This window comes from Adiantum capillus-veneris, chromosome 14 (assembly GCF_014529385.1).
Source record: "Adiantum capillus-veneris isolate H3 chromosome 14, ASM1452938v2, whole genome shotgun sequence".
Taxonomy (NCBI): Eukaryota; Viridiplantae; Streptophyta; class Polypodiopsida; order Polypodiales; family Pteridaceae; genus Adiantum; species Adiantum capillus-veneris.
Genome location: NC_140944.1, coordinates 139,562,276 through 139,585,863, shown reverse-complemented (window position 1 = coordinate 139,585,863; position 23,588 = coordinate 139,562,276). Strand labels below are relative to the sequence as shown.

The 23,588-nt window shown below is 50.7% G+C and overlaps 1 protein-coding gene across 7 annotated transcripts in view; it reads left to right on the top strand.

The window, feature by feature from the left end:
* The window catches only part of LOC147443237 (uncharacterized), a 167,851-nt gene that overhangs the window by 39,557 nt on the left and 104,706 nt on the right, over positions 1-23,588 (top strand). For 5 of the 7 annotated variants that reach the window (XM_086529145.1, XM_086529144.1, XM_086529143.1 and 2 more), the window contains 3 exons: positions 3,550-3,585; positions 3,688-3,732; positions 11,003-11,098. In XM_086529145.1, the coding sequence (XP_086385271.1) occupies positions 3,550-3,585; positions 3,688-3,732; positions 11,003-11,098 (177 nt within the window). The remainder of the gene's footprint in view (positions 1-3,549; positions 3,586-3,687; positions 3,733-11,002; positions 11,099-23,588) is intronic. The other 2 variants (XM_086529146.1, XM_086529142.1) reach the window with 1 other exon arrangement.

Below are 23,588 nucleotides of genomic sequence, written 5' to 3'. Positions count from 1 at the left end.
GAAGATGTCTGAATCTGCAGAGGGGGCCGCAAGAAAAGCTAACCCTCTCTCGCTAGGCGACTCGTGGCAAAGGCGCTGCCAAGAGATCTCCTAGCCGCCGGAGAGGGACCAATCTCCTGAGTCGACTGTGGAACTGGAGCAGGAGGGGGGGGGGGAGAAGGAGCTGGGGGGAGCGGAGGAGAAGAGCGGGGTGGGGCGACAGAGGTAGAGGGGCGAGGTGAAGAGGCGACGGGAGCATAGGGCGGGGGGGAGGATGAGGAGGAGGAGGGGAACTCTGAAGGGGGAGTGGTTGTCGAGGGTGAAGCGGAGGTGTAGGCTGGCATAGGGGACTCCTCCTGCTCAAGAGGACCAAAGCGGTTCCCCGTGGGAACCCACTGCTGCTGAGTAGGCACCTGAGGGCCACTCTGAGTGCCAGGCTGTCGCTGTGGCCCCTGGCGTCGACGGCCACGGGCCTGCTGCCACCTCTCCTCCGCTGGAGCCCCAGGCTCGGAGGGTGGCTCTGAATCTGTGCGCTGTGCTGTTGACTGTGGCTGCGGCCCAGCCTTTGCAGGCTAGGGCTGAGGCTGTGGTGCAGGTCGCGGCCTCCTCCATGGACAGGCCTTCGCTAGGTGGCCCATTTGTCGGCAAATGAAGCACTGGTTCAGGAGGCCCGAGTACTCCACACTGTGTCTAAACCAACCCCCACTCACCCGAGGCAGAAGGATGACCTTCGGGAGCGTGTGGGTATCTTTGACCAAAACTCGAACTGAGGGGATGCCAGCCACCTTGGCAGCTATTGATGCTGCCATGCGAGGTGTCTCTAGGACAGTCCCGATGGCGGAGCCAATCTTGGAAAGAAGTGGTAGGTACTCCCTCCGTAAACCCGGAAAGCAGACTGAGATGGGGATGTCTGCCTCCTCTACTAGAACATCCGAAGTTGGGTCAAAACCATGTCGCCACTGTCGAAAGTGGGCGCGTGATGCTCGGATGGCCAGTGGACTCATAGCTATGACCTTGGACGCCATCTCGGAGGTCTGGAACTTGATCTGATAGTACCCCCGTCCGAGAATCTGGACATCCAAGATCTTGCCCACCTCTGCGAGTAGGCGGGCCTGGAGAAGGTCTCGCAGCTCTCCTCTGCTAGGTCGGGTGCCGAGAATCTTGCAGATGACCGAAGTCGCCTGCAATCGCTCTACCTCTGCGGCAAGGCTCGCTTGCTCTGTCGGCGAGAGAGCAAGTCAAATGGTGGGCTCAGCGGGGTTGGGCGAGGGGGCTTCTGGCGAGTCCCTCTGTGGCGAAGCTGGAGCCTCCATCTGTGTGTACTGCTGTGTCGTAAGAAGAGGGCGACGGGTGGATGCTGCAATCAGGCGCAGGAGACACTGCCCCAAAAAATGAAGCAATGCCGAGGAGGCCGAATTGCAGGGGATGATGGGGAGAAACCGAGGCGGGCGGGAGGACGGGCCGGGAAGGGGGGGGGGGGGGGGGGGGGGGGGGCAGCGGGTTGGGGAGAGTGGAGGCGCTGGCGGCAGCAGGAGGAGGGGGCGACAGCGCGGGGCAGGCAGCGGGCGGCTCAGGCTGGCAGGCAACGCGGGGGTGGGCAGCGGGGCAGAAGGGCAGGGGGAGGAGGCAGCGGGCTGAGGTGAGAGGGGGGGGGGGGGAGCGATGGCGTGCGCAGGTGAAGCAGCAGCAGCGAGCGGCAGTTTTTTTCCCAGGGGCTTGATATGCGGCAGTTTTGATATTTGTTTCTAGATGCAATTATTCAAATGATTGGAAGCTTAAGATTTATCGGCTTGGTCTTGGTTTAGGAGGGATCTCCTGTCGAGGCTGCCTAGAAGGCTTGCTCAGTTTTTCCTTCGCTCAATAAGAGGTTTCTATAACCACCAAATGAAATCTTTTCTTTTAATTCTTTACCCTTTAGAAAAACCTTTAGCCTTGTGATATGCTTCTCTAGATAGAGTAGCTCAAACTTGGAAAAACTTCTTATCGAATGATTTTGTGACATTGATGTCAGAGCTGGAGTAGTTTGGGACATTATTAATGAATTTTTTAAATGTATTTTGTTGATTAGACTTCCATGTATAGTACTCTTGTGGTAGATGTGCTATGTAGTAGGCCCATTGTTTGTATTTGCCTCCACAGCCCATTGTTTGGTTTTGCATCCACAAAGTTAATTTATGTCAAAGGTATGTTGCCCATTGCAAGCACCTCCTTTCCTCGACCGAAAGCGGTTGTGTCCACTCTTGACAAAGCATTCCAACACTCCGGGCACAACACTTTTGGGGTCAAATCATCCCCGAGAGCATGCCCCATATGCTCTATTGAAGAACAGTAAATTTCCACCTTTGAACCTCCTCTAATGGCAATGAGTATACTTATTTCGAAAGCTCTGTTGTCATGCCATGGCACATGCATAATGTGAAAATAAAACATCTTCCTCACTCTTAATGCTTTTGATATGCGGGAACAAGTGCTATAATGTACATAGTGTGATATATGCAAAAACAGATGTTGCGGTTGTTGTCATGTATATACCTTAGTAGGGTGTTGTAACCTTGCACATGGAATCATGGCATGTTTTCTCTCCTTAAAACATGCTTAACTTGGTTTAGGAATGTACAAATGTCGAGTGTTTCTAAGTGGCACGCTTGTCTTACCTAGAAAGTCCAATGCGGGTGAATTCATCCAAAGTGCTTGCCAAGTGGAAAATGGAGGTTCAGCATGTAATTTGAGATTAATAGATTAAAATACCTGTTTACATACAAGAAGGATAATGAGAGACGGTAAAGGTGTGATATAAGTAGCTGCGATTGGAGCACTCTTAGGTAAAGATATGTAGGGTAAACTTGTTTCCTGAATGAGAATTAAGATAGTTCACCCTTACAAATGACATTTTTGTTACATTTCAGCATGCTGACTCTCTAGCAACCAGTAGTCACCTGGATGGCCTACAACTATAGTGTTCAATGTGTGATGATGACACATGACGGCTTCATTGTTACGTGGAGATATACCTTCCGTACAGCATGAGGGTAGTGTTTGAGCAGTTCTGAGTTGTCACATCAGCTAGAGATGGAGGCCAGCTATATGCCACAAACATCCCTTGTGAGGCAATATGGTGCAAATTGATTCCATGTATGGCGGTGATATTTGTGAATATATCTAGGACCGCCGGGGTACTTTTTTCATTACACGGAGGCTTTTCATTGAATACATGCCTCTAACCCTAGGGCCTGCTTATGTACAAAAAGGATGTTAACTGATGCTTTACCTATTTATACACTCAAATTGATTATCTGATATGAGCATCATTATTATAGTAAATGGTTTTTGTTCTTTGTTTACATGTGCGCCCATGAAGGCGATGATTCTAGTGGTGCATGACTTTGATAGAGACGGTATCTTAAACCATGCAAGATAAAAATTTTAAGGGAGGCACAAATATGGGCTTGCGATTATTTTACTTGTCAATATTATTGATTTGATATTGATTCATAAGCTACTTGATTTGAAAATCTAAACTTTTGCCAACCTATCGGCATTTATTTGCTCAAATCTGCTTGCTTTTGGCAGGTGAAAGAAATGGCGACGTCTGCATTGCAAACAGAAGTAACTTGTCTATAATAAACTCCTCAAGTTTGTCAGCTTTTGATCTTCGTTAACACATAGTTATTCTCTTTCTTGGTGCCATTATGCTGTGTGTTCTTTTAGCAGGGTGACAACTGGCGTGACATCGAAAGTTCAAATGCTACACAGGTCTCTTTTATAGCTCTTGCATTATTTTGTCGGGGGAAAGGAAGACCTTTTTTTTTTCTCCGAGAAAAAGGTCCTTCCATTAGTTAATAAAACTGCCCATAGGGCTACAAACCACCTCTACTAGAGAGGGCTACATCAAAAGCATGGGGAGACTCTCCCAGTGAGTAAACAAGATATGTACAATGAGGATAATTAAAAAAATGGGAGGAGGAAAGAGCCACACAGGTGGCCGACAGTGCCATTTGGGCACATCCTGGACCATGGTGAAGAAGGGCCCTGGGTGCCAGGTCGCAGGAAAGCCTCTCTGCGCTCCCGCATGCGGTTGGAGCTGCCCTGAAGTCCCTTGAACTGACCCTGAGTATGGATCAACTTCAGCCAAAAGTCACGAACAACCTCACGGGCCCTACGCTCCAGTTTGAGCTATCTTCCACAGACTCTCCAAAAGATGATCGCAAGTTGCACAGGCTGCCGAAAGGCCATTATGTACCAGCCAGCTCCCCATTGCTGTAGCTCTGTGTGCAACTAGCCACTAGAACAAAGTGACTCGCCTCGGTTGTCTGGAGTCTCACAACCGCTCCCAAAAGCCTGACAAGAACTCAGCTGTGAGACCCTCCTCAAGCCAATGAAGTGCTGCAGCAGGACGAGCCTCTCTCCGTGCTGCTAGTATGTGACGCCCCAGGCGAACAGTGTACTGAAAGAAAGGGGTCCGAGGGTGGTCGGCTGAAGAGAAGGGCCTTGTCTCTCCAAAACAACTCTCCAAGGTCCCACTGCACTCGTGCCAGAGGGCAGCTCTCCCACGCCCAAAGCTTCCAGTGGCTTGTCTCAAGGTCTGCTGGGTCAGGATCTGTGACACAGGTCCTCCCATAGATGCCCACTACTCCTCGTATCCTCTGAAAACAGCACTTTGCAACCTGTGGAGCCTCTACTGAGACTTTGTGTTGTTGACCCTCGCCCTGGATGTTGAAGAACATGGGGGGTACTGACTTTGAGCAAGCACGGACTTCAATGAGGACCTCCAGTCGCATGAAGGGCCCCATCCATCTGGGAGCTGCTGTCTCTAGAGGGGTGAGCCACTCAGTTGGTAAAGCCTCTGTAATGTCCTGGCACATGCTCTGCACCCCTCTCATGCCCTGTAGGTGGATGCTCTGTACCTCTCCTCTGGCAAACTTGAAAACTGAAGCTAGTCGCCTAGAGTGCGGCTGGGCCCTCTGCCATGGGACCCCAAGAAACAGGAGGCCTTCTACCAACCAAGTGGCCTCTTTGAGTGCTAACCATGGGGTTCCAAACAAGGGGCTGTCTCAAGCGCTCCTCAGTGCAAGTGGCCTGGTGCTACTCCAAGCCACTCCGTAACTGCTCCCAAGAGCGAAGTACGCTCGTAGCAAATTGATCCTCTAGTCTCCTGCTCAGACCAACCCTGCGCATCTCTGTAAAGATCCACCTGATGGAAGGGCTCCAAGGGCCTCATGCATAAGACACTCGAGCTCTAAGCAGTTGAAGCAACAACTCCTTCCAGGGCTCCTCCCCTGGAAGCAGTCCTATGACAACAAACTTCCCAAGAAGGGCTCTGCTCTACTGTGCTTGGTCTATGATCCCCTTCCCCCCGAGAACATGGTAGAGTGATGATCTGCCAGGCTACTCTGGCCCGGGCTAATTGAGTGTAGCGCCCTGACCCAAACAAAGTTCCTGATCCGCCTCGCTAACTCGCTGATATAGGAGCTCGAGAAGATCCAACAAGATGTGATGTACCACATAGTAGCCAACAACACCTGGTTGGCCACTACGACTCTGCCTGCCAAAGAGAGCTGTGCCGAACTCCAATCTAGCAACTTCCTCCTGATGGACAGGAGCAGGGGAGCTTAGGAGATAAGTCGAGGCCAACCTGACAACCCAAGTAGTGAACTGCAGTCCCTGGGGAAATCCATCTGAAACCCTCACCCGACGACCAATCAGGTGCAGGAGCACTGCCAACCCAAAAAGCAACTGTCTTCCTCCAGTTGATCAATGCGCTTGATGCACAATAGAACACCTCAAGAGCTTGCTCACACCTGTGCAGATTGGCCTCTTGGCCCTCCAAGTACAAGGCTGAGTCGTCGGCAAACTCAGCGTTAAGAAGCTCATTTGTCGTAATAGGGAGCTCAAGACCACGCAGGCCAACTTGCTGAGAAGTCAAAAATCTGCTCATCATCTCAGCATAGAACAAAAAGAGGAAGGGGCCAAGAGGGCAACCCTGTCTGACCGAATGCGTGAGCAAGAAGTGCTCCCCTCTTCCCCCTGCCAAGAGCACCTCACTGTGGGCACGCCTATAGAGAGCTGACACGCCTCTGATCCAAGCATCTGTGAAACCCAGCCTGTGTAGAGTGCCCTCTTGGAAGTCCGAATCAACTCTATCGTAGGCCTTCTCAAAATTGAGGAGTATCACCAAATCCTCTCCTCAGAGTCGCGCGAGGGAATACGCCTCCCCAAAAGTGAAGATGTTGTCAAGGATACTATGCTCCTCGACAAAACCGGTCTGTGTCCCATGTATGATGCTCTGTAGTAGTGGCTGGATCCTCAAACTCAGAGCCTTTGCTAGAATTTTGTAGGATGAGTTGAGGATGGTAATGGGTCGCCACTGTCGAATCTCATCCAAGTAGCCTTCTTCCTTTGGAATCAGGTAAATCAAGCCCTCACTCATGCTATCAGGTATCTCGCTAGTGTAATGTACTCGAATGCGCTGCAAAGATTTGAACCAAGCAAGTCCTCGTGTTCTAAGAAAAAGTTGGGAGTCAAACCAATTTCCCCTGTACAACTACCACGGGGGAGTGCTCTGAGGGCCTCATGGAGCTCCTCTAGCTGGAGGGGAAGCTCAAGTATTTGGGCAAGGCATCTATGCCCAAACCTGCTCTTTGCATGCATCCTGGTGCTATGACTGAGGCTACAGATCGCGGTAGAAGTCAGTAGCAACTGCATGCATATTCTTAGGCTCTGAAGCAACTGATCCTCAGTTCTCCTCAACTGACTAACATTGGTGTGCACATGGCGTGGCCGCACTATCTCAAAAAACTCTCCAGTAACTGTGTCACCCACCTAGGTCCATTGAGATGCGTGTCGATGGAAGGCAAACTCATGGCGTTGCTCCTCAATGCTAGTCAACTCTTGCCTAGCCTGCTGCATCTGCTCTTCCAACCATGGACTGTCTGGATGCTGCACCTGCATCCTCTTTAAGGAAACAATGCTCCGTCGAAGACGGTTCTCCTCGTCCTTGGTTGGAGCCAAGTGAGCTACAGACTCCTGAAGGAAGAAGCAACTAAGCTCTGCTAGTCCAGAGGCCACTCTACCAGCAGGGGTGTCCTACGTGTCCAGACTCTGTCCAAAGTGCCTCCACTCGCTCTCTAAGCTCTGGATCATGCAAGATCCTCTCGGGGATGCGTAGCATCGCATCCCCTCTCCTCTGTTTGTCTGTCACTGTGAGAATCATTGGCGTGTGGTCGGAAAAAGTAGTCCCTGCCAGGATGCAAATATATCCCCCCATGTCAGAAATGTGGTCACTTGCGTAGAACCGATCTACCCGAGATAGATTGACTCCTCCTACCCTACGGTCGGAACGAGAGAAGGAAAATTTGTCTGGGGGTCTCACAAAACTCGAGTGCTGCCAAACATAAAAAACTCTCATAGTCATACATAGCCGCTCCCAAGCTGCCAACTCAGCTCCGGTTTCGGGTAGCATGGCCACCTCCAATCCTGTCAGAGGAGTGCTCCAACATATTGAAGTTCCCCCCAACACACCACTGCTTTGCATGCGGCAAAGACTCAACAACATGAGACCAAAACTCTGCTCGTGCACTTGCCACATTGGGCACATATACGTTCAAGAAACCCATGAGGCAACCCTGAACCTGCATAGTAATCCACTTAGCTCTGCCTGGCACAATAATACCTCTGCCCACAATGGCCTGCTGCCAAGAATCTGCGATAGTCATACATACCCCTCCCTCGATACCTCCAGGCCCAAATGCAACTGACCAAAACGTCTCGTAGCGACCACGCAAAATTTGACCACATCGTCTAATGCGGCTCTCGCACATATGATGCTCCTGTAGCATAAGAATATCAATCTCACCACCCACAAGGCATCCCTGAAGCTCCTAACGCAACCGACCCCTCTGACGCTGAAATTGGGGCCCTCCTAATCTGTGCACATTCCATGAGACGATCCTCATGAGTCAGTGAGAAAAAACAGATGTTGCAGCAACAGCCAACCTGGCTATCTTTGAGGCTGATTTGGATGGGGAGTAATCAGCATCCGAGCGACCTCTAGACGAGCGCGTCTAAAGTGACTGTCCCACCCAGGCCTAGGCCGAGCTGGCAGCTCGTAGGGCTACATCCTCTGTCCAAGAATCCTCATGTACAAAAACATAGCAAGGGGGGCTCTGAGTGTCCACAAACAAATGCACCACAATGTGCCTGCAGCTTGCTGCATCCGGTGGCGTCACACTGAACTTGGCTAAAGGCCAAAGTGTTTGTACCACATATGTCAACCCTAGGTCCGCTGTGTGGTGTGAGAACTCGGTGGCCTGGACATGGAGCTAGTCAAGAATGGTGTGCAAGGTCCACTCTGTAGGATCCCTGCTGCACAACGGAAAGGAGAAACCTACCGCTGTATCCGGAGCCTCAGTGCCTCGTGCTACAAGAAAGAGGACGTGGACTCGAAAGCAAGCCTCCTCCAGGTCGGGAGAAGAATCACCTAGGAAGCGTGTGAAGCTGTAATCGAAGGAATTCCATCGTTTGCGAATGTCAAAGCTGGTCAAACCCCAAGGGACTGTTGCAAAAGGAGAGGTCTGAACCAAAAGTGGCGGCCTCAGATGGGGCTGTCCCTCCCGAGTCATGCAGCTCGTAGCGAAAGCACTACCAAGAGATCGCCTTGTTGCAGATGTGCGTCCAGTCCCCTGCGTCTGAGGAGGAGTGTGGGATCGGTTGGGAGATGAGGTTGAGGGCCCCACCGGGGAGAGAGGAAGAGCGGGAGGTGGGGGTGAAGGTGGAGGAGGGGGAGGCGGCGAAGCTCAGGTGGAGGGAGCCTCCTCAGGGGGGTCCTGTTGAAGGGGGTCAAAACGGTTCCCTGTCGGAACCCAATGTTGCTGAGCTGCAGGAGGTCGGCCACCAGGGGGAGTAGTGTGGCGAGCCCATCCTTGTCGGCGGCGGCCAGGCACCTGCTGCCAACCATCAGCTGTCTGATCGTTGGCCTCTGTCGAGGTACCAGCTTGTGTGTCCTGGGTATTTGTCTACTACGCATGCTCATCTTTGGGGAGCTGTGCTGTGCATGCGTTATGGGTCGAGATCTCTTGCGAGGACAAGCCTTTGCTAAGTGGCCCGTCTGCCTGCAAATGAAGCATTGATTCGGGAGACCCGAATACTCCACACATTGTCTGATCCAACCCCCGCTCACACGAGGCAACAATATCACCTTTGGGAGGGAGTGTGTCTCGAACAAGAACCTGGACAATAGGTAAACGTGCGGCCTTGGCCATAATTGAAGTTGCAATGCGTGGTGACTCCAGAACTGTCCCGAACATGGAACCGATCCTGGGAAGAACAGGGAGAGGTACTCTCTCCTCGGGCCTGGGAAGTAGACCGAGATAGGCAAGTTGGCCTCCTCCTCAAGCACATCTATAGTAGGGTCGAAACCATGATGCCATCGTCAGAAGTAAGCTCGAGCTGCTCGGATACCGAGCGGGCTCATTGATATCACCTTTGCCGTCATCTCTGGAGACTCGAACTCTATTTGATAATATCCTCTCTTGAGGATCTGGACATCGGTGATCTTGCCCTCATCGGAGAGGAGTCGGGCTTGAAGTAAGTCCCGAACCTCACCTCGGCCGGGTCGAGGGCCAATAATCTTGCAGATAACTGAGGAGGCTTGCGAGCGTTCCACCTCGGTCATCAAGCTCGCTTGCTCTTCTGGGCGAAAGAGCAAGTCGAAGTGTCGGCTCCGTGGGGTTGGGCGAGGGGGCTTTTGTGGAGTCCCTTTGTGGTGGAGCAGAGGCCGCCATTCTGTGTCTGCTGCTGTCGAGGTGGGGGCGAGTGTGTCGAAACTGTCGCGACAGGCTGCAAACAGCCAACCACAACGGAGGCAGGAGGGAGCAAGGTGGCTAGAGGGCAGCGGGTGGGCAATGAAGCAAAACGGGGGGCAGGGGGCGGCAGTGAGCAGTGTGCGGGCAGCGGTCGGGTGGGCAGCGTGCAGGTGTTGGGCGGGGAGTAGCGCGCTGAGGACTGGCGGGGGATTATGCGCATGGCACAGTACGCTGGGGCAGGCAGGATGGCAGCGCGCAGGAGGTGGGGGTGGAAGAGGCTACACGAGAAAAGAGAATGCAGCGATGGCGAGGGGGGGGTGGGCAGCAACAGCGAGCAGTCTGCTTCACGTTTTCATTAAGCTAGGAACACGCTTGCTCCAAGCTTTTCACCTTATGAGCACTTGGTTGGGAAAGGAAGACCTTCTTCGACTACACAATAGAAATCATTTCTTGTGGCAGCTTACATCAATACACAATCTTTTTTTACCCAAAGCTTGATGCACGGCACCCTTTATCACATGTTTCTATGTATTCGTTCATCTTAATCATGGTAAAAATTGGACAGCCGTGATGCCTGCTCTTTCCACGGCTCGGCAGTACACTTGGGGGGCAGCTGCTTGGTCCACTCTCACGGGCCCGGCACTTCAGTTTGAGCTATCCTCCACCAGCAGGATGATAGTGATGCAGGGGGGTCGACCTACACTCCAGCCTGCTACAGAGCTTACTCCACAGGAGTGGTGCAGTGAGAGAGAGGAGTGTTGGGAGGTCATCTGCGGCCTGACACTCTGGTTCATCTGGCGGGTCCGCTGCTTCCGCATCTTCGAGGCTTGCCTTGTACCACTAGCAGAGACTGTTCGGGATCTTTGGCTAGAGCTGATCCATACTCTCAGAGGACAGTTTGAAAGACTCTAGGGCAGCTCCGACCGCATGCGGGAGCGTAGAGAGGTTTTCCTTCCTTTCTTCACCATGGTCCAGGGTGTGTTCAGATGGCACTACCGTCCACCTGCGTGGCTTTTCCCTCCTCCCATCTCTTGATTTAGCCTCATTGTACATATGCTGTTTTTTCATTGGGAGAGTCTCCCTCTCATGATTGTTGTAGCCCTCTCTTGTAGAGGTGGTTGTAGCCCTATGGGCAGTTTCATTAAGTAATAGAAGGATCTTTTTCTCAGAAAAAAATTAAAATTGGACAGCCGTCGGTTTATGCATATCGTTGGTTTCTTTAGGTTGCCTCTTTACAGATGGCTCTCAAGGAAAGCAACAATAAACTCAGGAATGTACAACAACAACTTGACAACCTTCAGAGGAACATGCAAAATTCGGTATGTATATAAAGTTTTTATTTATTGATTGTTGATCCTTGGAATAAAATGATTAACTCATTTAAGAATGCCTTCCTCAATCTGTTTGTGATTCATCCTTCTGACAATCCTTCTCTGATGCAACAACTAATGAGATGTGTGCATGGGCACATATACTAGTTTTATCTTCTTTGCCAATCATGTATATACATCTTTGTTCAGATGCATAGTCTTCTTAAATTCATGACATATAATGTACACGATTTATGTAACTTTGCAAAAATGGTGTTTTTCTTGGCAAAATGTACACCACATAGATTGAAGATGGTGATTCGTCAAGAACATAATCAACATGAGTTTGCCGGTTCCTCTCCGTATTTCTCTTGAGATTGTATGATGCATGCTGGAATTGCTATTGTCCCAGGCATTGTCATGTTGGTTGGGAATGAACTTGAACCAATCGCTGTATACATGGTCCGATGGGCAGATGGAAGGCTGTTTAATGTATTGTTAATGGTAAAATATTTGAGTTCGCGGATCATGCTCGATTGTGGCATATGCTTGCATCTGTTCTTTGGTTGCAGCACAATGCCTTTTTGGGTGGTGATTTTAATAATGCTCCTAAGTTTATTGACAGTACTTCCTCTTGGTCTCACATGCTGGTTGAGGCACCACAGGTTGCAGAGTTCTGTTTTCAGAGGATTAGAGTTGTGGGCGCCTGCGGGAGGACTTGTGTAATCAATCCTGACCAGCAGAGCTTGAGTTAGGACACTGACGGCTTTGGGCTTGGGAGAGCCACCCTCTGGTACAAGTGTAGTGGGACCCAAGAGAGTGGTTCTGGCGGGATCCTTTCTCTTCAGCCGATCACCCAGGGACTCCTTTTTTCCAATACACGGCTCGTTTGGAGCGACACATATTGACAACACAGAGAGAGGCTTGCCCAATTGCAGCACTACAATTGGCTGGAGCTGATACATACACTTAGGGGTCAGTTTGAGAGGCTTTAGGGCAGCTCCGACTGCATGCGGGAGCGCCGATCTTGTTGCGACTGTGGCGCCCAAGCCATGGTTCAGGGTGCACCTAGATGGCACTACCAGCCACCAGTGTGGCTTCTTCCTTCTAGCATCTCGTGATTTAGCCCTCATTGTACATACTTTTTCTCACTGGGAGAGTCTCCCCATGTTTCTGATGTATCCCTCTCTCGTAGAGGTGTTTTGTAGCCTTCGGACAATTATTATCAACTAATGGAAGGATCTCTTTTCTTGCAACAAAAAATCGCAAAAATCCATTTGTCAAGAGCTCTCTAAATTGGCTAACAGACGGCCACTTACTTCTTTATAGCAAAATTTTGTTTGTCAAACAAATGCTACTTTGGGGAGTGTTTGAATTTAGCTCGATCGTTCTAGACCAAACAAACAAACAAACACTATTTTGATGGTAAATGACCAGTAAATTACACAAATTGCTAATAAAAGCTAGGCAATGTGCTTTCATGGATAAAGGTGGTTCATCCAAATAGTGTTTCAAAGGACTCCATCATTCTCGACTTCAGAATCTATCAAACGAGTTAAGTTGTTGAATGGGGAATGGACTTCCTCTAAAAGTGAATTATCGATTACTTTTTATACTCATTTGAAAGAAGTTTTTGACCTCTTGCATTATCTGACTCTCATGTATTGGATGCTAGAGCTCAACCTTTCTTCACATGTGTGTCCTTTTCTTAATGAGGTCGATGCATCTCTTTTAGAACTTCCTTTTACCTTCAAAGAGTTGGATAAAAGCTTGGGCTGCTAGAAAGCCCCTAGTTGGAACGGAGTTATTGTTGAATGTTGTATGATGGCTTTCATCTGTTTCAGTATGGCTTTGTACAGGGGCAACATATCAAAGATAATATTGCTAATGTCTGGACGCTCGTTGCTGATGTCCCGCTTTGTGCTTCCCTGTCTCTCATTGCCCCCCCCCCCCCCCCCCAAAAAAAAAAAAAAAAAAACCTTGCTGTTCGTGCTGACTCTACCGTCTCCCCTCCCCCCTTCTTGCGCAACTTGCCCTCCTCGTGCCCTTCTTCAATTTTCCCCCGTCCCACCTCGCCACCTTGTCCGTCCGCTGTTTTCAACCTATTGGTAGCTTGCCGCTTCGTCCTCGTCTTCTTCCTCAGCAGTAGACCAAGAATGGTTGCCCCTGCTTTACCTTAGAGAGACTCTACTCAAGCCCCCTCATCCGACACCACGGAGCCGATCCTTCGACTTGCACGTTTGCGAGAAGAGCAAGCGAGCTTGATGGCCGAGGTGGAATGTCTTCAAGCCACCTTGGTCGTCTACAAGATCGTTGGCACACGGCCGAGCGGAGGCGAGGTTTGGGACGTGCTCCAAGCACGTTTTCTCACCAAAGCTTGCAAGATCATTGATGTGCAGATTCTTGGGAGAGGTTATTATCAGATAGAGATCGAGTTTCTTGAGATGGCAACCAAATTGATCTCGATTAGCTTGCCCGGCATTCGAGCGGCTCGAGCTTACTTTAAATAGTGGCACCATAGCTTCGACCTAACTTCAGATGTAATGGAGGAGGCAAATCTTCCCATCTGAGTTTGCTTTCCAGGCCTGAGGCTGGAGTACCTCCCCTTACTATCCAAGATTGGTTCCATGATTGGGACGGTCTTGGAGACCACACGCACTTCAACTTGAGTTGTAGCCAAGGCTGTAGGGATACCCACTATACGAGTTCTTGTTAGGGACACACACACGCTTTCGAAGGTGGTTTTACTGCCTCATGTGAATGACTGGTGGATTAGATAGAGTGTGGAGTATTTGGGCCTCCCAAACCATTGTTTCATTTGCAAATAGATGGGCCATCTTGTGGAGGCCTATCCACGAAGGAGGACTCAACCTTCGACACAGGCCTAGCCTACCAAGACTAGCTAGGCTCAGCAGGCAGAGGTGCATGGACCACAGACGGGTACCCCCTTTGAGACAGGTGCCCAAACAGATGTGGGCTTGCAGCAGGTTTGCAGCCGTCCTCGCCGGGGACAAGTGCGCCAGGCTGGCACCCCTAGTGGTCGGCCTGCAGCTCGCCAACAGTAGTGGGCTCCCACAAGGAATTGTTTTGGCCCTTTACGGATGAGCCGACTGATACCCCCTTCTCCTCAGCTTCGCCAGTGCCAGCCCCTCCCCCTCCGATTCCCGTCCTACCGTCCCCACTTGTCTGCCTCAAGCCCTACGAGCTCCAGGCCAGGCAGGTTTCAGACGAGCTTTCTCCACCACCGATCACATCTTCGTTCTGCGCTGCCTCATTGATGGGGCAAAGGCGCGGAAGAAGAGACTTTACTGCTGCTTTGTGGATTTCCGCAAGGCCTTTGACACAGTCCCACGCGAGAGACTCTTCCAGCGCCTTCACAGCATTGGGGTACCAACAGAGATGATTTGGGCCATATATGCTCTCTACGAGAGGGTGACGGGTCGGGTTCGTTGCCCAGGCGGTTTTTCAGAGACCATTGCTAGCACCATTGGTGTTAAGCAAGGATGCCCACTCTCCCCGACACTCTTTGGGCTCTACATCGACGAGATCTCCGACTACATACTGCGAGCAGGGGGAGAGGGGAGCGACTTGGCAGGTACTCCGGTCCACATCATGTTATATGCTGATGATATTGTGTTGATTTCAGAGTCACCCGAGGGCTTGCAACGTCATCTTGAGGCCTTGGACGAATTCAGCACACACAGGGGGTTGACTATGAACCTTGGCAAAACCAAGGTTATGATCTTTCACACATCCAGTGCAGTGAGGAGCGCTGCCACCTTCACAGCAGCAGGAGGACAGGTTGATGTAGTCACCTCCTATGTCTACCTTGGCATCACATTCACCAGCCTACCAGGACCCTTCACTATGAGGCAGGCTGCTGCTGACAGGCTCACCCGAGGATATGCAGCTCTGACCATGCTGGAGCGGAGATGCCAACAGGCACACTTTCAGGAGCCCCGCACGAAGGGGTGGCTTTTCGACACCTTAGTCACCCCGGCCTTGATGTACTCGGCGGCAGTATGGGCACCGGGATTGACAGCTGACCAGTGGACACAGCTTGAGAGGCCACAGGTATGTATGATCTCACGCTTGCTCCGCAGCAAGAAGACAGTGCCACATGACATTATTAGAGCCGAGCTTGCCACACCACCTATGGTTGTAGAGGCACTATTCCAGACAGTCTGCTTCATCCAGAGGATGAGAGAGCTACCTCCTGACAGACTTACTCGTAGAGCATTTGAGGCAGCTATACAACTATCAGAGAGTGGGCATGAGAGAGCATGGTACTCACAGGTCAGAGCATGGTTTGAGGGACACGGTCTTGACATGGAGAGCCTACCACCATTCCAGTACGACCCCCACTCACCATATGTTCACCTCTCTCGCAGTGAGAGGAACTTGGTATTGAGACAGGATCTGTGGCAGCTATACACTAGGAGAGTCTGGGAGTCACCTGGCTTGGGGACGAGGATGTCAGATTACAGAGACCAGTTTCTCATCATATTGTCTGGGGGGTTCATACAGAGACCACGCTACATGGACACATATATGCCACATAGCTCACGGGTGGCGATTGGTCAGCTGAGAGTGGCTTCACACAGGTTAGAGATTGAGATCGGGAGACATACTGGTGTTCCCAGGGAGGAGCGAGTCTGCAGAGCCTGCACAGAGGAGGTGGAGAGTGAGGAGCACTTTGTATGTAGATGCAGAGCATACACTGAGATCAGAGGCAGGTATGAGGCCTTATTCAGAGGACAGCCCACTCTCCGAGAGATCATGGACTCTCGAGATCAGAGACAGCTCGGACGTTTCTTACTAGAGATACAGAGCCATCGGGACACACTACTACAGCCACACACAGCTACACAGACAGAGGGGAGACAGTCGCAGCTCACAGACTTCTTTCAGAGGATTGCCGCCCCTCCCTCACCAGACACTCAGAGGGGAGTGACACTCCCACAGGCGGAGGTGAGCCGAGCTAGACGACGACCACGAGTCACAGGCTACAGGGGCGCGAGCTCCCACCACCGACAGATCGAGGAGATCCGAGCCCGGGAGCGCCGTGCCATCGAGGAGCGAGTGGCTCAGATGAGGGCCGACCCGACAGCTTTCATCCGGGTAGCCTTGGCACCAGACCCGCCCATGTACCACATCTTACATCCCCCCATTAGTACAGGATGGAGCTAGATAGCTTGATGCATTCTCATGATTGTACTACCTTGAGCATATAGACATGCATATACCCCCTAGAGATAGAGCTCCATCCCTCCTCAGATACTCCACTACCTACATTCAGTTCAGTTTTGTATCAGTTTTGTTTCATTTGTCTTTCCGATAGACGGATGACATACACACCATGTACATTCGATTTGTCTCATAGGCCGATTTCGGCCTGACATAGACGTTAAAAATCTTTCTTTCTTTCTTTCTTTCTCTCGCTAGTCCTTCCGCTGCATGTTTTGACCCCTCCCATGCCCCGCCGCCGGCCAAGGGAACTAGCCACTCTTCGGCAGCTCAGAGGTCACTTGGCAGTGCATTTGCTACGAGATGCCTCGTGCAAGAAGAGCAGCCCCACCTGCGGACCCCTCTCTTGGTGTAGATCTCGCCTATCGCGGCGGTCCTTAGAGGGCTGACCAATTTTGACATCTGTTGCTGCCAGAACTTCTTCGACTACGACTTTACACGTTTCCTCGGCGACTCTTCTCCTGACCTCGAGGTGGCTTGTACTCTATTTCTGGCGGCCAGAGGGGTAGAGGCCTTGGACATTGTGGTTGATTTTTCCTTCTTGTTGTGTGGCGAGGATCAGGCAGAGTGGACTTGCTCCATGTTCAAGCTCTCGTGTTCTCTCACCACACAGGAGACTTGGGGGTGACAGACTAGATATAGACTCTGTGGCCACTAGCCAAGTTGTCTATCTCACCACCAAATGCAACAGGATGTAGACACATTGTGGTATACTTCTTTGCAGCCACTCAAAGTGCACCATGCTATGTTTATGTTCATGAGGACTCTTGGACAGAGGATGTAGCTCTACGGATTGCGTGCCGTGCTTGGGTATGGGTTAGACAAACACTCCAGATACGATTATCTCGAGGTCACTCGGATGCGGATTACTCCCCATCCAAGCCGGCCTCGAAGATTGTGAGATTGGTTGCGATGGAAGCATCGGCTTTTTCTCACTAGACCCCATGAGGATTGTCTCATGGAATGTGCAAGGGCTAGGTGGACCCCAGTTTCTACGTTAGAGGGGTCGACTCAGAGAGGAGCTCTAGAGATGACTTGTGGGTGGAGCGATCGATATGCTTATGCTACAGGAGCATCATTTGTGTGAGAGCTGTATTAGGCGATGTGGACAGATTTTGTATGATCGCTATGAGACCTTTTGGTGTCAGCTGCTTTTGGACCTGGTGGCTTTCAGGGCGGTGTATGTGTGACTATTGTGGATTCATGGCAGCAGCCCATTGTGGGCTGAGGCATGAGTGTGCCAGGTAGGGCCCAGTGGGTCACTATGCAGGTCCATGGTTATGGTTGCCTTGTGGGTTCTTTGAACATTTATGCTCCCAACCATGCGAGTACACGGGCTGAGTTTTGGTCACATTTGGTGGAGTCCTTACCTCATGCAGAGCAGTAGTGCATTGGAGGGGATTTCAACATGCTTTAGGACCCTTTGGACAGGATTGGTGGTAACCATGCTACTGTACATGGGAATGAGTTGGCTGCATGGGAATGGCTATGTATGGCCTTGAGGATCTAAGATGTGTGGCAGCATGCTGGCTTTGCATGGCCCCAGACAGCCTCATGTGACTTGAGTGGCAGAGTATGCATCTTGGCAGGGACTAATTTTTTTATCACAAGCCATTGATCCTTACTTTGCCCACAAACAGAGGAATGGGAGTGTTATGCTATGCATCCATGAGAGGATTTTGCTAAATACAGATCTCAGAGAGCAGGTTGTTGCGCTCTGGCGGAGAGTTTGGACACACAGGGGGATGTTGCTGTTAGAGTGGCCAATGGCCTTGGGGAGCTTAGTCGCGTCTTCATCGCATTCAACAACGCACTTGGCTGTGGCTAGAGAGGAGGAGAAGCGGCTAGGTCCAGGCATTGCCTCCTTACAGAGGATGTAGGAGTGGCACCTAGGTAAACCCTGGATGGAGGATCATATGCAATAGACTCGACAGAAGCGATCACCATTGAGGAGCTGCACCATGAGTTTGCTTACCACCATCAGGCTTCTCAGTGGACCCAGGTAGGCGACATAATTACTAGAGAGTTTTTTGAGATAGTGGATCCTTGCCATGCACATATACAAGTGTTCGCTAGTTGAGGAGAATGGATGGGTCGATTGCCACATAGCCTGAGGACATCCGGGCAGCAGCTACTGACTTCTACGGCGAATTGCTCTCACCCGAGCCGCAATGAGAGTGTAGGGATACATGTAGAGAGCAGGTGTGGTCATGGATGCCTTGCCTCATCATTGAGGAGATGCGATAGATGCTTGAGATCTCCCTCTTGCCAGAGGAGCTTCAGGAGGCTCTCAGGGCACTCCCTTGTGGTAGTTGCCTAGGAGAGGATGGTTTGACTCCCAATTTTTTCTTGGAGTACTAGGAGGTGCTTGGACAGGACTTATGAAGTGCGTATCAACACATTTTGCGCATTGGGAGAGATGCTGATAGTATGAGCGAGGGTTTGATCTACCTCATCCCCAAGGAGGGGGGGGACTCCCTGGATAAGATTCGGCAATGGTGGCCCATTACCATTCTCTACTCAGCCTACAAAATCCTTGCAAAGGCTCTAAGGTTGAGAATTCAGCCACTTCTTGAGAGCATCATTCATGAGACTTAGATAGGCTTTGTCAAGGAGCGTAGTATCCTTGACAACATCTCCACTTTCTGGGAAGCGGCTACCCTAGCCCGCCTATGAGGAGAGGATCTTGTGGTGCTCCTCGGCTTTGAGAAGGCCTACAACAGAGCTGACTTGGACTTCTTTGAGGGCACTATGCGCAAGGTGGGTTTTTCGGTTGCATGGATTAGAGGGGCGTCTTCTCTCTATAGATGTGCTCACAGTCACATGCTGCTAGCAGGAGGTTGAGGGGAGCGGTTTATGCTCACACGCTCAGTATGGTAGGGCTGCCCTCTTGCCCCCTTCCTATTTCTCTCCTACATAGAGGCGTTGAGCAGATTTTTGGCCTCACAAGAGGTTGGTTTGCGTGTCCTATAGTTACCCATTTGGGGAGAGGAGCTCTTGGATGTTGAGTTTGCTGATGACTTAGGTATGTTTCTGGAGGACTGTCAGGCCAATTTGCACCCTGGAGGTGTTTTGCTTTGCGTTGGGAGCATTGATCAACTAGCCAAAGAAAGTAGCTTTCTGGGTTGGTGATGCTCCCACGCGTGACTGGTCTCCTAGAGAGGGTTTTTGTTGGATCCCTCTAGGGATGCCAGCTCGTTGCTTGGGCTGCTAGGTTGGTTTGGACTTGCCACCCGAGCAGTAGACTGCTCCCCTCCTCTAGCCATCAGGAGGAAGTTGTTACAGTGGAGCTCGGCATGGTTATCTCTTGCTGGCAAGGTTGTTGTGGCCAACCAAGGGCTCTTGGCCACCATGTGGTACATCACTTCTTGCTGGATTTTTTCGAGTTCTTGTATCAGCCAACTAGAGAGGCTAATCAAGAACTTTCTTTGATAAAGGTGATAATCTTATTCTTCATGTTTAGACAAGCAGCCATGTTGAGGTCACATATTGTCAAGTTTGGATCTTTGCTCTTCATAGGTTTGTAGTAGTATTCATTTTTCGATTTCGTGTTTAGCTTACCCGAGGACTTAAGAATGTGTTCTTGTGTGAAGTTTGATTTCTAGGATTAAGTTTTTAAGATGTCTTATTCTTTTTTGCTTAAAGTTGAGTACTTGTTTTAAGCCAAGTAAGTTGCGTCAACTTATTTTACGCATGCCTTTTCTGAAAACATTTTTATGTTAATAATGTTTTGTTTTATCTAGTTTTGTTTCGTAGCAAACAAAGTGATTTAGTTTGTTTGTTTGTTTGTTTTTGTTTTTTCTTTTCTTTTCTTGTGTCCCTTGCTGTTCTAGTTTTATGAGTGCTTTATTCCCTCTTATATTTCGTGAGTTCAGACTATTATGAACTTATGAAGGTATATAAGAACTTTCTTTGGACAGGGAGAGACATGTAGTCAGCTCGGGCCAAAGTCTCTTGGCAGGTCATCACCCTACCTTGCTCTTGTGGAGCGTCGAGTATCATCGATCCAGCACGGCAAAGTAGAGTCGAGCTTTTGGTGCATTGGATTCAAGGCCAGGTCCCACAGACGAGTGGCCCTTGGAGCCCATCCACTTGTTGGATTTTCACAGAGATGCGCAGAGTGGGCATGAGCAGGAGATGGGAGGACCGTTTTGTGTTGAGTTTGCTTTGTTCTTAGGAGTGGCTGAGGGGGGCCTTGAGCAGTACAAGCCCACATGCATTGAGGAGAGCTTGAGGCAGCCTCTTACGCGGAACCCTTTGGTTAGTACACAGCGAGGACACATGGTTGGCAGTAGACCCCATGTCTCATGGGTTCCCATGGTGGAGGGTCCAGCCCGCACCCTGGGAGATTGGTTACAGTTTACAGCACTTCCTGAGGAGATTCAGAGCATCCAGCTGCGTGGCATGAGGGGGGTACAGAGCTCTACCAGCAAATTGTCACACATCTGTCAAGTTGGCAGCTTCTAGCTGGATGGGGGCCTTTACTCACCTGGAGGTCCTCACCCCAGTTTGGGCTTGCACAGACTCAGGCCTTTGCATGCTCTTTGAGGTTCATCGAGAGGGTCGTCTCCACAAAGTTACTACCGAGGCAGAGGTAGCAGAGTGCTCTTTCCAACGTATTCGAGTTGTGGGCATTAGAGGAGGGAGGACCTGTGTGTTGAACCCTGACCCATCAAATCTTGAGACTGGACATTAGAGGTTGTGGGCTTGGGAGAGTCACCCTCTGTCATGAGTGCAGTGGGACCCTGGGGAGAGGTTTTGGCGGGATCCTTTTGCTTCAGCTGATCACCCAGGGCCATCCGACGGGCTGTGCCACTTGTGAGCACCCACTTCAATCGTAGAGGCATTGTCTATGGGATGGCCCCATGACACAACAAGTTTGGCTTCAGATTCTACGGCTGTTGCTAACCTTGTTGTCAGCTAGGCAGTACCTTGTTGCCAACTCTAGCTTGCCATAGAGCTTACGCTTCAGGAGCGGAGCATTGATAGAGAGCTTTGTTAATCTGCAACTTGACTCTTTGGTTCATTTGGAGAGCCTGTTCCTTCTCATCTTCGAGGCTCGCTCCATTCCACCGGTGGGGAGACTGTGCGAGATATCCTGTTGGAGCTGATCCATACACTTCGAGGACAGCTAGAGAGACTCCAGGGCAGCTCAGACCATATGGGGGATCGCAGAGAGGCATTCCTATGACTTTGGCGTCCAGGGCCTTTCTATACCATGGTCCATGGGGTTCCTAGATGGCACTACTGGCCACATGTGTCCTCCCATCTCCTGATTTAGCCGTCAGTGTACGTATGTCATTTTCTCATTGGGAGAGTCTCCCCTCATGCTGATGTAGCCCCCTCCGGTCGGGGCAGTTTGTAGCCCGCTGGGGAGTGTTATTAACTAATAGAAGGATCTTTTTCTTGGGAAAAAAATGTTGCTAATGTCTGTGTGGGTATGGAATATGCAAAACACATTGATTAAGGTGTTTTGTTATGCAAGGTGAATTTTAAAGGCCTTTGATTCTGTAGCGGAAACAATGAACTTCCTTTTACCTATAAAGAGTAGGATAAAAGTATTTCGGACTTACGCTGTTAGAAAGCCCCTAGTTGGGAGGGAGTTATTGAGTTTTTTTGTACGACATTGGGAGTTATTCAAGGAGCCTTTATTGTGCATGATGAACAAAGCTTGGGAATGCAGGTTTTGCCACTATGTTGGTAAGTTGCACTTTGAAACTCCTGCCTAAGCAGGCATTATGTGAATCTTTTGCACATTGGCGGCTGATCGCTCTATGTTTGTCATTTACAAAATTTTGGTGGTTAATCGTATCAAAGGAGCTTCATATGATGACTTGCATCCATTTCAATATGGCTTTATACAGCAGCAACATATCATAGATAATATTGCTAATGTCTGGGCATCGATATGATCGATTGCGGCTTCATCGCTCGCTGCTCTGCTCCCCACCTTGCGCATACTCTTACCCCCGCTCGCGCTGTCCCCCCCCCCCAAAAAAAAAAAAACCCTCTTGTTCTCACAGCGTCGACCTCCCTGGTCTTGGTTTAGTTCCCCTTCTGAGAAAGGGTTTTGTAGCAACAAAGGTCGTGTCGGCACCTCGCCCGCCAACAGTAGCAGACATAGATGGACGATAGGGACTCAGGTGAAGCCCCCTCGCCCAACCCTACTGAGCCCACCATCCGACTTGCTCCGTCACCAGCAGAGTAAGCGAGCCTTGCAACAGAGGTGGAGCGCCTTCAAGCCACCTTTGTCATCTGCAAGATCATTGGTAGTCGACCTAGTCGAGGTGAGGTATGCGACCTTCTCTAGGCCCACCTTCAGCAGAGGTGGGAAAAATCATTGACATCTAGCTTCTTGGGGTGAGGATACTACCAGATCGAGTTTGAGACTCCCGAGATGGCTGCCAAGGTCATTTCGGTGAGCCCGCTGGCCATTTGAACGGTTAGAGCTATTTTCGACAGTGGCGCCATAAATTCGATCCAGCTTGGGATGTTCTTGTCGAGGAGGCAAATCTGCCCATTTTTGGTTTGCTTCCTTGGCTTGAGAAGGGAGTACTTACTGCTTCTTTCCAAGATTGATTCTGAGATCGGGACAGTCTTGGAGACTCCATGTACAACAGCTTCAGTTGCAGCCAAGGCTGTTGGTGTGCCTTCAGTACACGTTCTGGTTCGTGACACTCATACCCTCCCAAAGGTGGTGGTTCTGCCTAGGGTGAGTGGTGGGTAGTTACACCAGAGGGTGGAGTATTCTGGACTCTAGAACAAGTGCTTCATTTGCAGGCAGATGGGCCACTTAGCGAAGGTGTGCCCAGGAGATCTCGACCCACAGCGCATGCTTAGCCCCCCAAGGCTGAACATGCCTAGCAGACAGGTACCTAGGACACACAGGCTGGCACTTCGACAAAGGCCAGTGACCGGCCAGCGACCGGCTGGCAGCAAGTGCTCGATCGTCGTTGACAGGGACAAGCTCGCCACACCGCCCCCCCTAGTGGTTGACCTCTTGCAACTCAGCAACATTTGGGTTTCGACATGGAACCGTTTCGACCCCTTGCAACAAGAGTCCCTTGAGAGCCTCCTTCCACCTCAGCTTTAGCGCCGCCACCACCACCTCCCCCCCCCTCCACCTTCAAACTCCTCTGTCCCGCTACCACCTTCCTCCCCACCTCCACCCCTCCCCCTCCTCCTGCTCCCCCCCTTTCCCTTGTTGGGCCCTCAGTTTCATCACCTAACCCATCCCACACTCCTCTGACAC